The 16,554-nt window shown below is 52.8% G+C and overlaps 1 protein-coding gene across 8 annotated transcripts in view; it reads left to right on the forward strand.

The window, feature by feature from the left end:
* The window catches only part of Macroh2a1 (macroH2A.1 histone), a 62,929-nt gene that overhangs the window by 43,146 nt on the left and 3,229 nt on the right, over positions 1-16,554 (forward strand). For 2 of the 8 annotated variants that reach the window (XM_006253576.5, XM_006253575.5), the window contains exons 6-8: positions 3,728-3,818; positions 7,869-7,958; positions 9,802-9,976. In XM_006253576.5, coding sequence (XP_006253638.1) covers positions 3,728-3,818; positions 7,869-7,958; positions 9,802-9,976 — 356 coding nt within the window. Of the gene's footprint in view, positions 1-1,876; positions 1,977-3,727; positions 3,819-7,868; positions 7,959-9,801; positions 9,977-16,554 lie in introns of those variants that run through there. The other 6 variants (XM_006253573.5, NM_017182.3, XR_010058850.1 and 3 more) reach the window with 4 other exon arrangements.

Consider the following 16,554-nt stretch of genomic DNA (forward strand, 5'->3'; position numbering starts at 1 on the left):
TCCCAAATGCTCTCCACCTGTGGCCACAAGGAACGGTGACAAGGCTAGGAAGGACTAGGAGTTCTCCAAGGAGGAGGGTTCTGATTGCAGCTGCTTCCTGCCCCCAGCAAAGGCAGGATACTCCAGTGTCCCCAGAGAGCCCATTCCCCAGGACAGAGGTGTTGCTGGCCTCTGAGGGTTGGAAGATGTTTCCTGGCTGGTGAACGCATGTTTCTCCAGCGAATACAACCCCAGATGTGCCCTACAATTAGAAAAAGTTTGAAGGGTTGAACCTGCACGACTTGAGCACATCATTCTGTAGAGACTTAAATGTGTGCTCAGCCATGCCACACAGCAGAGGCTGGCTTTCTTCTCCACTCTCTCCTTTGCCTCCCTCCCTCCCTCCCCAACCTCTTGCCTTTTCACAGAGTGTGATTTTCTTGTTTCTCTGCTGGGAGCATAGACTACTTTTTAGGAACAGCATTTCCTTGGAGCCCATCCTCCCCTCCTCCCAGCAGGGGGCACAGCCAGGGCCTGTGCCCCTCAGTGCACCTGCCACTAAGATCAGGAGCCCCTGAGGAGCAGATCGGTGAAGAGACCCCTGCTGGCCGTCTTCTTCCAAGTTGGGGACGTGAGAGGCCCCCAATCATGATCAGGTGCTAGAGGAAGCTGAAATCCGGCCTTTCTTCTGTCTTTGAATCTTTCTCTGGTCAGACGACCACATCTATTTCTGCCATTGCTTTCTCTCGAGGAAGGACTCTCAGTCTAAAGGACCATTAGGCTTTGAAAATCTAACAGCTTTTAAGGATCAGAAATTTGGGGGTGCATCTCTCTTGCATATAATTTACCAATTTTCTTTTCTTTATCCCACAATGGCCCCAGAAGTTCAGCACCCTTAGGGCCTAGTTGCCAGGAGCTGCCCTATATTCCACCACACTCTCCCATGGTGAATGCCAGGACAGAGACTCAGTCCTGCTGTTCCCTGTAGGCTCAGGCCTAGGTCTTGATGGGTCTGTGTGCTTAAGGCACAGTTGTTGTCACTGAAGAAGCAACAACTTGATGACAAGACATATTGTGAAGGTACGAGTTTAGTCACATCTGTACCTAAAGAAAAGGAGGGAGTAGTGGGGCAGGGCCAGGGCAGCAGAAGCCAGCACCCACTGCTCCTCCATAGTCACCAAGGCTTTCCATGGCAACAGAGCAACAGGTGGGGAACAGTCAGTGGCTCTTCAGAAAGACCCGGTTGATTGGGTGAATTACACAACTCAAGGTATTTACAACCCAGCCGTCAGCCTCAGGACAACCTGACCAGTGAGGTGAAAATTCCTTTTTAAAAAGACACATTATCTTCCTGGAGAACTGGTTTCTTCCTGGGTGTCACCATTGTGTGAGTAACGGGCATATAAGATTAAGTGTTCTAGCAGCAGACCATTCTAGCTCTTTGCTGCTCCTGACCAGGATGGGAGCAGGGAGGGTCAGCCAGCAGCTACAGTGGTAAGAACAGTCTTAAAAAACTACAAACACTTGCAGAATAATGGCACTTTGTAGATGTCCACACAGCCAGCTAGGATTCCTCTGTTACCCTCGTGCCCTTGCTTCTGGGTCCTCATCCTTACGAGTTCCTCTAAGGAGAACTACCAGCTCTCTTCCCAGGCCACTGTGGTTTGTGCTTCCCTTTCACCCTAAACAGCACCCGCAGGTTCCACACGCCCGCCTAGCCTGCTTCCCCTCAGCACCTGTGGTGCGGGAGTCTTCTGTTGAAGTAGGCCCGCATTAGCCAGCGGCTCCCAGCCTCTCTCTGTGCCCAGTGCACTGCAAGCGTCCACTGCCCAGGGCTCTCACCCTCTGCAACTTGCCGGCTCTCCTGTTATTTCCCACCTCGTGCTTTTCTTTTCAGCTGAACCTTATTCACAGTGAAATCAGTAATTTAGCCGGCTTTGAGGTGGAGGCCATAATCAATCCTACCAATGCTGACATTGACCTTAAAGATGACCTAGGTAATTGGGGATGGGGTTTGGCACCACCAGCTGTCAGATGGAAATTTATGGAACCCAGAATTTAGGCTCTTTGCTCGCCTAGGCTTAAGCACAGTCCAGGCAGCTCTCCAATCCCTGATTGGCCTTTGATTGTAGACCTTGAACACTGACTCACTCAGACCTCTCCACATGGAGACGGTCTCTTACGTCTCATTGAGTGCGATTGGCTCCTTCCCCTGCCTGGCAGACACATCCCCGTCTAAATTCTCTTCCATAATGATCAGACTGACTGCTGGTTTCTTGGGAGGGATTTTAAAATGTGTGTGTTGATTTTTTTTCCTTGTCTTTATTTCTTTTTAAGCTGAAAAAGTCAGGTAACAACAAAACAACAGTTTCTCCATTTAAGCTGTGGTTAGAACAGCGCCCAGAGTGCGCAGGGAAGTGAGCTGGGTTCTATATCACGGAGCTGAGCTTTATTCATGAGTTACCAGCTCCCTTCCCCCAGCTTTTCCTAGCCATGTGGTGTGTGACTGACCACTGCCACCTGCGTGCACAGTGAGGCTGGAGCCTGCTGGTCAGAAGGGCACACAGGGGCACAGGCTGAAAGGTCCCCTCGGGTGTTCCACGTCTGTGGTTCCATCGTTTCATGAGAGGCACTGTCAGCTGACAGCAGAAGTGGCCCTGTGAGACACAGAAGTGACCCAGCGTTGCTAGGACCCTCAGGCTCGGCATGTGCCTTGTACCTGGCTGCCGTATAATCTGTGTGCCTCCTGCCCCCAACTGACCACAGCTGCTTTCGTCCTAACAGGGACGAGACGCGCACACACACACACACACAGGCCCCACTAACAGGGACGACACACACACACACACACACACACACACACACAGGCCCCACTAACAGGGACGAGACACACACACACACACGCACACACACACACACGCACGCACGCACAGGCCCCACTAACAGGGATGAGACACACACACACACACACACACACACGCACACACGCACACACACACACACACGCACACACGCACACACGCACACACACACACACACACACACACAGGCCCCAGCAGCGCTGCAGGCAGACGGAACTCAGCAGTACCTGGTTGGGATTTGTTTCCCACATGCTTCATCCAGATGTCCGCGTCTGTAAAACCAAAGGGCAGAGGCTATAAATGGCAGTGGTTCTGTCCGAAGCATGTGTAACAGATTCTCTGGGAAAGAGACAAGCCTGAGAGCCCCTTCTGCCCCCCTGTACAGGTACCTGTGCTGCTCTCTTGAGCTGCATTGGAAGGGAAACAAAAGCATTAGAAATCAAAGGCTACAAGTTGACTGCTCTAGACGGATGGAGAAACTCATTGTTGTGGTTGGCCTGACAGCCCACGTTGTTTCAAAGCAGATGCCATGTTTTCGTAGCCTTCTCAGTGGGTGCCAGTGTTGTCCAGGCTTCTGCAGGGTGAAGCGGGGCGTTCCTTGTTTTGTTTCTTTTAATCTTTGGAAATGATCTCATGTGTGTGTTTCTCTCTCTCTTTTTTTTGGACTTGTCCTTCAAATGTTTAATTTAAACATGTCACATTTGATATTCCTCCTCCTGTCCTCACCCCCATCCACATGTGCGCACACTGCGTGGACTGATTGCCCCTTGGGCTCAAATGTTGGAATCGACCAGGTAGGCCAGCCCTGCCCCTGGGGCCTTAGTAAATGTGCCTGTGCGTGGGTCTCGGTCCAGCACCGTTGATCTGCATCTGTTTACCTGTTATAGTTGCAAGTTGTTCAGGCTGACATTGCCTCGATCGACAGTGATGCTGTCGTTCACCCGACAAACACTGACTTCTACATCGGTGGTGAAGTAGGTAATGACGAGCTGGGTGCTGCCGAGTGAGTGTGTGTGCGTGCGTGCATGGTCAGTCGGCCGCGCAGACAGCTTGATCCTCTGACAGCTACGCAGGCTGCATTCATTTCACACTTCCAGCCGTCCTGACCATCCTGGGCCTTCGTCCCTGGCTTGTGAACTGGAGGAGTGCAGCTGGCTGTCAGCTCTGTGCCTCACGGAGCAGCCGCCCCGGCCACTTCTGGTTTGGAAACTGGCTCAGCAGCTGCCCCATTTCTTTCTCTGCCTCGTGAGGTGTGGCTTCGTTGCAGACTGGATTCCCCCGAGGTGTCAGTTACAGGTGGGCGGGGCCGCTTCTATGCCTGTGCCCAGGCTCAGTGCCCACCCAGCTCTCCCAAGTCAGAGGCCCGTCCATTCTTGTGAATGGCTTCACAGCTCAGATATACACAAGGGGTACCCTTTCTAAATGGGTTCCCACAGGTGAGGTTGCAGTCAGATTGCAGGTGTCTATTTTATAAACTGTCCTTGGACAGCACTTGAGAAACACTTTGCCAGACTCAGGAAGCACTTGGGTCTGTCCTGGCGGCTGGTGCCTGCTCTGGGTCCAGTGTGCCCAGTTCCCCCAGTTCCAGATCCACTGTGTGGGTTCAGTACTCAGCACTACCCTGAGGGTTGTCACAAAGAGGCATTCCCTGGCTAGGAGGGACCTGACTCCTAGCGTCACTATCCACTGGTTATTGGGCCTGGCCAGGACATGTAATGCCTCCACACCTCAGTTTCTCTACTTGGTAATGAGGCTCATGTGAGAATGGGCAGTGCACCTTGGTGTCCAGGTCCTGGGCCCTGCTACTGTCAGCCTCACTGTTGGGTGCATCTGTAACTTGACGTAGATGTGCTGGGCCCAGCAATGTGGGAGAGAGAGAGAGGGAGAGAGGGAGAGAGGGAGAGAGGGAGAGAGAGAGGGAGAGAGAGAGAGAGAGAGAGAGAGAGAGAGAGAGAGAGAGAGATATGATGATGTTCCTAGGCAGCTACCACTCCTGTGTTCCTACAGGATGGGGTGAGGAGTCCCACAGGAAGCCTTCTCTGAGTCCTGTGCTCTGGGTACAGGTTGCCGAGGACTAATGCCCAGTGAGGCTCAGTGTCACTGTTAGAGCCTGCTGTCACAGTTGCCTCGGATGCTGTGATGTGGGCAGCTGCTACGTGTACCATGCCAAAATGGAACCAGTCTGTGGGCAATTAAACCCCTCCTAAGAAGGTTGCTTGAGGAAAGACGGACTCAATGGGAAAGGAGTGAGTGAACGAAAGGCTCAGGGCCTGCCCTGTGTGCTGGGCACGACTAAGGCTCAGCCTTCATTCAGGGCGGGGGAGGGAGGGAAAGCTGGGAAGCTCCCTGGGCAAGGTATCTCGATGAGGCCCAGGGAGCTGCTGGTGGTATGAAAGGCTCCTGGTTAGCAGAGCTGGCCTCGTGGGAAGAGATAGGTTTGGAGAACGTGAACAAGCCGCAGAGAGCCCAAGCAGTGTGGGCCACAGAGTAGGAACAAGGGCACACCACACATCCATGTCACAGCTAGAAGCCTCGGTAGGAGGAAAGACTGTACCACCAGGTGGGAATCCAGTCTTCCAAAGCCCACCTCCGCTTTCTCTGCCCAGAGATCCAGTCCAAACTAGTACTGACCTCAGAAACCTGGTCCCCAAGAAGTGACAATGCAGATTCATGACAGCCTCAATTGGCTGCAGCTCCCACACTGGTGTGAGAGGAGGGAAGAGGAAGCCGGGGAGAAAGGGCTGCTTTGCATTTTCGGTGTGAATTCCTGAGTCCTGACTGCTGGAAGAAGGGATTGGAGTGCAGGAATGCCTAGCCCAGTGATTAACTTCTGCCAGCAACAGTTCTTTCTAACAGTGAAATAGACCACGGGCTGAGTCTGACATTTGTCCAAGCCGAAATTTTTGCTTAGGCTGTTTTGAACACTGATACTTCTGTGCCTGCTTTCTAAGCATGGAATAATGTTGTTGTTCTCGTGGGAGTAACACGTGGTTATGCTTGGGGCGAACCAGCCGATTGCTTTGTGATTAACCCTGAAGTTGAGCCTAAAAAGCAAGAGCCTCATATTAAGAGTGTTGACAACACGGTTGAAAACGGGCCTGTTTCTTGTTAAAAAGTACACGTGTGTCTACATGAACATGTGCATACATGTGTGTGTGTAGGAGTCAAGTCCTGACTGGGTTGATTGCCTGCGACCTAGGCTTCCGTTTTTAAGTTTGAGAAATGCATTAAGTGTATTTTTTTAGCTTGCAGTTTCACTTCTAATTAAAGCAGTATTTAATTATAAGTAAAAATTTTAAAGTAAACATTCTTCCTAAGCTAAAATGCCTTTAATTACAAAGTAGCACCGTATTTTCTTAGGAGATGCTCTATGTCTCAAGAGGGAGTCAGCGATCTCTGTAAGCCAAATGCTGACTTTTTCAAACTGCTCTGTTCTCGCCTCAGAATGTGAGCTGTAGGCAGAAGGCAGCAGAACATCCATCCCCTCTTCACATGGGTTAAAGGGAACACTAGACTAAGGAACTAGTTGGTTTGGACCCACACTCCTTTTCCTCGGCCCCACAGATATGTCAAGTGAACCTCTATCGGGGTCTCACACCTGGACCGTACCGATGTCTGAGAGGCCAGGGCGTCCCTGAGACGCGTGGCACATTCAGCTGCCCCTCTGGTGCTGAAGTTTGTGCAGACATCGGTAGCAGCGGGTGAGAGCCGCTGGGAAAGCTCACGTTGCTGCCAAGGGCGTGACAGTGCAGGAGCTGCTAAGTTGCTGAGGACAGAGGATCCAGCTGCAGGAATCCAAGGCCCAGGCCTCGCTTAGCCGAGGAGCCACTCCTGGGCAGGGCACTGCTCACCACACTCACCCATGCACTGTGGGCTTCCTACAGTGACGGTGGTGGCTCTGTCTTATCTGTGACAGTGCCCAGAGGATTGCCTTTTGCTCCCAGACACTTACTGGGGTTAGTTCCCCTCCGAGGAACATGCATGCACATGAGACAGGTTTGCTGAGACAGTTCTGACCTGGGCTGGTACATCCAGTAGACCTTGACCAACCCAGGTACACTTAGACTTTCCAAGTCAAACGGTGAATCGTAAGGGGAATATTTCATCCTTTTTGAGGAAAAGGATTTAAAAAAATTCACACAGCTGAGGAACCAGAGCTCAAGGAAGAATAGAACTCTGTTCTGGCCAAATGTGACACACTGCTGTTGCCACAGCTGAGGCTGCTGCCCGTGGCCCCCATGAGCTCAGAGCCCAGCGTCCTCAGAGGTGCTGCTCTGCGTGGCTCTCACAGCCCGTCTCCTGGTCTCAGGCCTTTTGGAAATCTGGTCCTAAGCAGCCGGCCACCCTTTGGAAGCTTTGTGCAGTACCAGTTCATCTTTAAGCTCTGCTTCTGACGTTGCTCTCCTTCCTAAAACAATTCTGAATCATGAGTGTGATTAAGAGAATACTGTCTGAATCCATCTTTCTTTTTTTCTTTTATTTAATTCACATTTGACACCAAAGCTGCAAAATAGGAACTAAGCATGTGGCGCTGGCCCGAAGGTGGCCAAATGGGAACACTTTCCCCTCGGCGCTCCTTCCAAGAGTGCTGGCAGCTTGGTAGGAGGAGCATGTGCCACCCTCTCTCAGACCCCCTTACTTGGGGCTTCTCCCCGAGATAAGAAAGCCTCCGCAGGCCCATTGGGAACGAACATGCCACCTGCTTTCTCATACCCATGGAAGCATGCAGCCAGGCCCGTCTGCCAAGAACAGACGCTGCCTCCTTACCTCTCTGGCATCCCCACCTGAGTGACTCCCAGGGTGCGGGCAGCGAAGGGAGCCAGAGAGAACAGTAGTGCCTAGTGGCCACTGGCTGAGGGCAGCTCCTCTCCAGGTTTTCCCTCCCTGACCAGCCAAGGCATAGATCCTGTTTTGCAGTCTTGTGGAAATATAGCTGCTCAGGCCACTTAAAGTATGCAATCACGTGACTTGTTGAGTGTCTGTGCCGCAGACGGGGTGGCATTCTGACCCTGCCCTGCCCTTGCCTAGGAAGCACACTGGAGAAGAAAGGTGGCAAGGAGTTTGTAGAAGCTGTTCTGGAACTTCGGAAAAAGAATGGGCCCTTGGAAGTAGCTGGAGGTAAGTGGTGGGAGGGTGCTGTGCTCTCCTGGTGTAGAGTGCACACTGCTGGGAGGAGCGGAGGGTTGAGGGTGCGTAACAGCACTGTCTCGGCAAGGAGGAGCAGGACCATTGGAACGCAGCCCATATATAAGCTGCAGAGCTAAAGGCTCATGGAAGCCACCTTCACATCTTAAAAGGATTTGCAGAAGCACCGTTTGGCAGCCCCGAGAGCCGGGGACAACTGAGAGCGAGGCTGAGCTGCCTCCTCCTCCAGCCAGCTGTACTTGTACCCATTTCCCATGTGCCATGACCGCCATCTTAGAGAGAGACGAACAAGATTGGCCTGTCCATGGGGCACATGCCGAAACCTGGAAGCTGGGCCCAGGTCTGGGGATCTTGGGTGGTTAGTGTGCCTGAAGAACAGGGCTTCCTGGGTCCATCGGGGGGCACCTGCTCTTCATGAAGACATGTCTGATTTTCCTTTCTTACTCTGCAGTCCGGTATGGCTGATTTGCTGAGGCCTCTTGACTAAATGTGAACACTAGTAATCATATATAATGTCTACACAGGTCTTCTCAGGAAACAAACACAGCCAGCCTCACCAGCGATGTCGTGTTACTTGCACCCTGGGCTTGTATCGGGGGCCTGTAGTGATGAAATACGAACTCTGACTGGTGCCATGAGACTCTGTTTTCCTATAAGGGGTGCAGTGGACAGAGCACCAATGAGAAAGCACTTCTAGGCAGTCCCACCCACAGTCAACCTTGTGCAAGGGACCCGTGTGTCCACTGTCAGCCCACCAGTGACTCTTGGCACATGATGCGGTCTGATGGAGGAGGCAGCCTGGTGCAGCCAGAGCTGTGAGGATGGGAAGGCCATTAGAATAGTTCAAATTATTCTTGCTAGTTTTAATAACATTGTTTTTGTCTTGAGTCTAAACTACATTAGGTTTTTGTTGTTAACCAAAGTCTCAAACTTCTGGGCTCAGGTTCTGGCATTACACCTGGCTTACAGTAGTTTGAAAAGCGTCAGGAGGACCAGGCATGGGCCTGCCCAGAGTCGGTTTGTTTAATGAGTTTTATTCTGGCCCATTGACCACAGGGATCATGTCAGCCCTTTAGCCCCAAGCATGTGAACCCCACGAGCGCCACTGTATAGTTGTCGATGGGTGCCATCAACAGGGTGTCTCAGTGCCACAGCCTTAATGATACCACGGGGGCAATGACGATTATTAAACAAAAACCCAGGTTCTGACACTCAAGCAAACCAGGAACTCGAATGTCTCTGTGTAGCAGTTCTTGTGGCACACAGTCCCGGAACGGCCCCAGGGGTGGACAGGGTGCTTATAGCTCAGGTATGCAAGGGAGCTGAGGCCGTGCCCTCAGAGTTGACAAGGGAGAAGCAGACAGTCATGGAGATGTGTGGCTGAGACTAGCCCAACAGAGGGAAGAGTCGCCCCCTAGAGAGGCCATCTTGTTTTGTCACCGTGGGCAGGATCAGGTCACAGAGTCAGGCTGTCTTGACTTGTGTGTAGGGAGTCAGAGGTCCATCCCAGGTACTGACTAGCAATCCGTGGAGCTGGTGTGTAAGGCCCACTCTCAGGAGTACGCCATGCTTCTGCAGCAGAGTAGCTCAGACGATCACCTGCTGCTCCTGCTGAGCGGTGACTGAATGCCACAGTCTCGGTGGACAGATGCTTGGAGAGCATCAGTAGCTAAAGCTGATGGAGTCGCAGCAGGAGGGCAGCCACAGTCCTCCGTGAACACAAGTCATAGAGGTGGCTAGGGGCTCACTCAGAGCAGAAGGATAGGTGTGGGTCTGGCTTCTTGTGACATGTGCTTCCTCCTCTTGTCCCTTCCAGCTGCTGTTAGTGCAGGCCACGGCCTGCCTGCCAAGTTTGTGATCCACTGTAACAGTCCTGTCTGGGGCGCAGACAAATGTGAAGAACTTCTAGAAAAGACGGTGAAAAACTGCCTGGCTCTAGCTGATGACAGAAAGCTGAAGTCCATCGCCTTCCCGTCTATTGGCAGTGGCAGGTATGGGCACGGGCGCAGCAGCCCTGTCAGCCACAGGTGCATTCCTGCAGGCGCGGTCCCAAATACAGAGCTGTGACTCGATGCTTAGGCCGCCTCCAGGCTGGGCTTCTGACAGAAGCACAGTCCAAAGGACGCAAAGGTGACAGTGCCGTGCTGGGGCTACAGGGTCGGCTCAGCTGCGAGTACCCGCTCTTTCGTGGGCCTCACAACTGTCTGTAACCCAAGCTCCAGAGTGACGGACGTACTCGTGGCCTCTGCAGGCGCCTGTATACAGGTAGCATACACAGGCACACACATATTTAAAAATCATTAAGAGAATATGGAAGGCTGATAAGAAGTCAGAAATATCTAAACCCTGGTGACAGCAAGTGTCACCACAGGGGTCTACAGACAGCCAGCCAGCCAACAGAGGGTCTTGAAGAGTCTGTAAGACTCAGGGGGTGCAAACAGAGTAGGAATGCGGGGCGGTAAAAGAACCTTAGGTTGCCGTACACACACACCTTTGTGTGAGACCCTTGTCTCTGCTAGGGTTTCTGCTGCTGTGAGGAGACCCCGTGATCAACACCGGGGCTGGCTTAGAGTCCAGGGCTTTAGTCCATTATCATTGTGGCTGGGAGCATGGCGGCACACAGGCAGACACGGTGCTGGAGAGGGAGCTGAGAGTTCTGCATAGGCAGGCAGCAGGAAGAGAGAGTGGCACTGGGCCTGGCTTAAGCATCTGAGACCTCAAAGCCCATCCTACAGTGACACACTTCCTCCAACAGGGCCACACCCCCTAACAGGTGCCACTCCCTATTTTTATTTAGACTACCATAGTTTACTTCCTGACTCCCACAGGCTTGTGGCCAGATCATAATACAGAAATACATTCAGTCCAACTTCAAAAGTCCCCGTAGTCTGTCAGTCTCAACCCTGTGTAAAATCTCCTCTGAGACTCACGTAATCTCTGGACTGTAATTCCTTATAAAAACAAAATCAAAAGGCAGATCATATACTTCAGATATGGCACAGGATTTGTATTATTCCAAAAGGGGGCACAGTGAGGAAATACTAAAGCCAGGTCAAAAACCAGCAGGGCAAACGCCAAAGTGATGTTCAGATCTTGAACTCCTCTCTGCTTTGCTGGTTGTGGTGTCTACAGCACACTTCTCTCTCCTGGGCTGGTTCCACACCCTGTAGCTGCAGGTATCCCATGGCTCTGGCATCTCCAACATCTTAGGGTCTCCAAGGCAACCCAGGCTCCAGCCTCACAATGGCCTCTCTAGGCCTCCATGCAGGGACACCCGCCCCACGCCTGGCCTCAGTGACTTTGCTTAGCCCTGGAGGGAGATCCCACAGCCCCTTTCCTGTGTCCTTGACTAAAGACAGAGCCATGTGGCCAAAGCTGCCAAGTTCTACTGCTGCTGGGGCTGAACCATGGCCCCTCGTTCAAGTACATCACCAGCTTTCTGTTCGTGATGGCCTCCTTCACCGTCTAAGCTTGGCTGCCCTGGAACTCTATCTGTAGACCAGGCTGGCCTCAAACTCAGAGCATTGCCACCTCTGCCTTGAGAGTGCTGGGATTAAAGGTGTGCACCACCATGCCTGGCCCTAAGCTTTTTAATTCCTTTCCACAAGTCGCATCTTAGCTGGGTGGGTCCTGCCCTGAGGCCCCCGCTCCCTTTATCCCACCCAGCATCAGACTCCTCTTCAGTCTGTTTACACTTCCTGGTGCCCCTTTTCATTGTAGAGTTGGGTAAGCTGGTCACCAATGGCCAGGCTTCACAGTCAATACTAGGCTGTCTGGAAATCCCCTCTGCCAGAGCTGTCGATCTGTGACTTTTCATCATTCTTCACCAGAATATCATAAGAATGGTCTCTAAGCCACCTGCTAACTTTCTCCTCCGAAACCTCTTGAGCCAGGCCCCGCAGTCCAGACCACCCTCAGCACCACTGACTTTCACATTCCTACAGGACGGCCCATTGAGCCCCACTTATAGCAGTCAGCTCCTTTTCAAAGCCAAAGTCCCATTCTGCCAACGAGATGGTCAGGTCGATCACAGAATTGCCCCAGTCCGTGTATCGACTCTTGTCTTTACCGGAGTATCTATTGCTGTAAAGAGACTCCATGACCATTTATCCAGGGCTGCCTTACAGTCGAAGGTTTAGTCGCTCGTCATGGTGGTGGGAAGCATAGGTCACTCAGGCAGACATGGTGCTGGAGAGAGCTGGGAGCTGCACATCAGGACTGGCAGGCAGCAGGAACGTAGAGAGTCACTGGGTCTGGCTTGAGCTTCTTGAAACCTGAATGCCCTCCCAACACGACAGTTCCTCCAATAAGGCCATTCCTCCTAATAGTGTCACTCTCTATGTGCCAGTGAGGGCCATTTTTGCTCAAGCCACAAAAGCCCTCAATCCCTTTTGCTTTATTCCCTAGCATGCTTTATCTCCCGTCCCATGGCTGAAGGCGAACCAAAGGCCTGTTGCTGAGGTCTGGGTACAAGGTGGGGCTGAATGAGAGAGCACTTAGGGCCCAGCTCCTTCCTGCCCATCACATACCCTAGGTGGACTTAGGAGACCCACCCTTGGAACCAGACAGAGGACCAGAACTGGGACCGTGTCGTCCTGTAACTGAGTGCAGAGGTCAGACGTAGCCATAGACCATTCCTCCCGTCTCTTTTGGGCAACGCTGAGCTCAGCTGAAGTCAAGTCTTGACTCCCATCATGCACTAGCTGATCGATGGCCTAGAAATGAACCTCACTCTGAAAAGTAGGCACAGCCAGCCGTTCCTGGAGCAGCATCTTGAGGCCATTGTCGAAAGCGAGGTTCATGCAGTGGGAGTTCTCAGAGCTCCGCTCAGCAGTGGGCACTGCTGCCTCAGAGAACACTGGGGTTGCATCTTCTTGGCCATGGCATGGGGAGTTCCGGCTGGGCTGAAGCTCTAGCTGCGTGTCTGTCTGTCTAGCTGTGGTGTGTCCAGATGAGCACCTGCCTTCCCAAGGGAGCCAGTGTGAGGCTTGTGTCCTTCCTTTATCCAAGGTGGGACAGGGTAAGGACAGGGGGTGGGTGTCCTACATTATGCTGTCCTTTCAGACACTATCTGGCCTGTAGGCTAAAAGCAGCTCTTGCCCAACACTCTCTTCTATTCTCACAAGAACTATGGAGGACAGAGGCCCCTGGTCCCTTTTGGGCCACACGGAGATCTCACACCTTCGGGCCCCACCATGGTCAGGCCTCAGGCTGTTGCTGACCCTGTTTCTCTGGAGCCTTTGCTGTTCCTGGCTGTGATGGTAGAGGGAGCACATCCTTCCCAGGCCAGGAGCTGTGGAAGATGCCGTTTCTCTCTCCCTAGCATACAGTGTTGACACCAGGGGCTCCTTTGCCAGAGGTCCCTGCTCCAGTGTTTGCATACGTAGTCTTCCTCGGACCTCTGGATAAAAGACCAAAATTAGCCTAACCATGTAAATATAGATGATCTTAAAGGATTACTGAGCAGACATGAAAGCTCACACCTGCAGCTGTTCACACCTGGGCCTGCAGCTTGCTCACACCTGCCAGCACATTCTGCAGGTGCCACGCTACAGCAGGAGCTCAGCCCAGCAGTGCAGAGCTGAGAATCCTAGAGAAGTGGGTAGGTGTCTCCATTCTAACCTCTTACCAACACTGGGCCTAGACCAGAAAGCTGTGTGTGATGACTGATCTGTACGACCAGCCCTGGGAAGACTGGAACAGGAGGATGGCTGGGAGTCTGAGACCAAACTGGCTACCGCATAAGACCCTATCCTGTGTCAGGAACACAAAGAGTTGAACCTTCCCAGTGGCCTTCCCTTCTGCTGTGCAAGTATCTGCAAAGACAAGTGTCTGCTCATGCCGCACAACTTGTTGTAGAGCTGGATGTGGTATTGGTGCCCGGGCCCCTCCCGGAGTAGACTCAAGGCCATTTCTAACAGTGCTTCTGGCTCGAGCTTAGGCAGCCATACTTACTGCTCGTACCTCCCGTAGAAGGTCTGTCCTTCAGCATTGAGTCACTGTGCTGTGTGACCTCTGGTAAACAAATCAGTCTCTCTGTTCTGGGCCTTGCTTAATAAGCGAGGCCGTGGGGTCTACCCTTCTTCACAGATGGTTCTGAGGCTCGGTTAATTAATGCTTCGGATGACTTTGATGTGCCCTGATGAAAGGAGCTTCTGAAGAGCAGGGCCATACAACCTTTATTGGAGGTAATAATTTCACGCTCGTTCATATGGCTATTGGGAAATTCTTAATTGAAGCATAAAAGTAATTCTCATAAAAGAACATCTGTTATTACAAACTTATTTACATTTTTCATGGAGTAAAAGTTTTTAAAAATAATCAGTGGGAAGCTTTTAAAGGGCAGAATGCCAGCGGCAGCACATGTGCCGGCTTCCCTGGCCACATCTGTCAGGCAGACCTCGTCCACAGCCCTGCAGACAGCTGCCCTTGCTCTCAGGGGGAAAAGAATGGGATTGTATCAGGCCAGCCAGTAAATCACGGGCGCTGAGGGGATGGAATGGCTTGTTTGTGGCGTCCAGTGTCTCTGCACAGAAGTCAGGCTGGAATGCAAACATGGGGAGGAGCTGGGAGCCCTTTCCCAGCATCAGAGGGACTGCTGACAGCCCCAGGGGCACTGGCCTGCTCCTGCCACCGCCAGCCTTTGACTAGAGGCCCTGGAGACCCTTCTGTGTGACCCTGGCCATGGTCACAATGTTAATACACACCTTGTGCTGTTAGATGTGAGGAAAGGGGTCCCTCCTGGGGCAGCATGCTGGGCAGTGCTAGTGCGGGGCTTGGAGGAAACTTGTCTTAGACTTAAGAGCGTGCCAGCAGCCATTTTATCTCTACTGTCACCCAGCAGTACTGAGGGGTGGCATCCTTAACTTCATTCAGAGGTCAAAGAGCCACCTTTGGAGGGTTAAGGCTTGCATCGAGGCCCCACATCTTACCCTTCGCAGGACAAGAGCTTTCTTCCAGGGCTCTAATGCTTGTAGGCGGGGCAGGCTGGACCTGCTGCCGCTGCCCTGTGTTCTCCATGCCCACTGTTCTCAGACTTCCCTGGGAAGTGTGGCATACCTCAGCCCTGCCACCTGAGCTGCCAGAGCAGCACAGAGGCCACCTGTGCCCCGGCATGGTTTTAAAGGAAAAGAAAGAACAGAAGCTGCCCTGAAGGCCTCTGGGCCTGCAGCTAGGAAGGAGAGACCACTCCCTGCTGCTGACCTCTAGTTGTGGTAAACAGCCACAATTGTCTTGGGAACAGCTCCTCCTCGAGCTTCAGTGCTCTGGGCTTCCCTACAAGAGGTAGCCTTAACCTGGGGGAGCTTCACACAGCCAGGCAGCCATGAATGAATGCTGCAGAAAATGCGGGAAATGGTGGATGGGGGAAGAGAGAGGGGTAACCAGCATGGCACAAGAGATCTAATCCTAGCAGAAGTGATCGTATAGGAGGTGATAGCCCTGTCCTCCCATCATCCCAAAGCTGCCTAGACCTCCTATCTCTGGGATGTTGCTCTGACTTAGATCTGGGGTCTCCAGCTGGCCTGGTTCTCGCAATGGCCCTTTCCCTCCCAGAGGCAATGAGGCTTAGCAAGACCCAGATAGGGGAGGACCCTGCAGACTAGGAAGCAGGAGCCTACCCCAGATACAGCCCTCGTGAACTGACTTTCCGGAGCCCCTGAGATCTCTTTGCACTAGCCTAGGAAAGTGGGGCCGGATGTGGAGAAAGGGTGTTCCCGACACAGCAGGACTGACCCCAAGGGAAGCTCACATGACTTCAGTGTATGCTGGCCATGGCCCAGGGCTGGTAGAACAGGGACAGCACTGAACAAGGAACTTGAAGTGCTGGGGAGTCTGGGAAGGGGAGCACAGGTGAGAACTGGGGAGTCTGGGAGGGGAGCACAGGTGGCTGCAGTGGCGTCACCCCCTCATCACCACACACACTTGAGAAATTCCGGTTTGCACTTGAGGAAACCAGTACATCCTGCACAAGGGCAGCTGGAACCCAAATCTAAACTCCAGAGCAGAAGCCCCAAGCCCTGAGTCTTTGATGCCCACCCTAGTTAGAGAAGACAGCAGAGACCTGGCAAGACAGGAGGGGCATTCAGATGGGAACCAAAGTAGTGCCCGTGCTTCGAAGCCTGTGTTTGTGCCAGCGTCCAGGTCTGCAGCCCTCCAGCACAGTTGGGCACCATACACTGGTCTGCAGGCTCTGGCAAGCTGAGGCGGGCGTTGCTTAAAGTGCTCACAGTAACTAAATGCCAACGGTCACTCAGTCGTAGCTCTCTGAGGCTCTGGGGGATAGTCTCCCACCTTCGGATGATCCTGGAGTCCAGTTGTCTCTAGCAGGCCTGGACCCCACACTCTACCTAATTAATACATATCATCTTGTCCCACCACTCTGACCTGACCGGGCTAGGGCAGGGCACAACCCAGAAGCGGAGGGCATCAGGTCATCTATGATGGGGCAGCCAAGGCACTGTGTAGCTACAGAGGCTCTCACCTTAGGGGAGCCATGAATCTACTTCATCACCTGTGTGTCTAGCTAGGGCAGCTAGGGGGCGCCTGGGACCCTGCCCAGCAGCACAGG

Source organism: Rattus norvegicus, chromosome 17, assembly GCF_036323735.1.
Source record: "Rattus norvegicus strain BN/NHsdMcwi chromosome 17, GRCr8, whole genome shotgun sequence".
In the NCBI taxonomy this organism is placed as follows: Eukaryota; Metazoa; Chordata; class Mammalia; order Rodentia; family Muridae; genus Rattus; species Rattus norvegicus.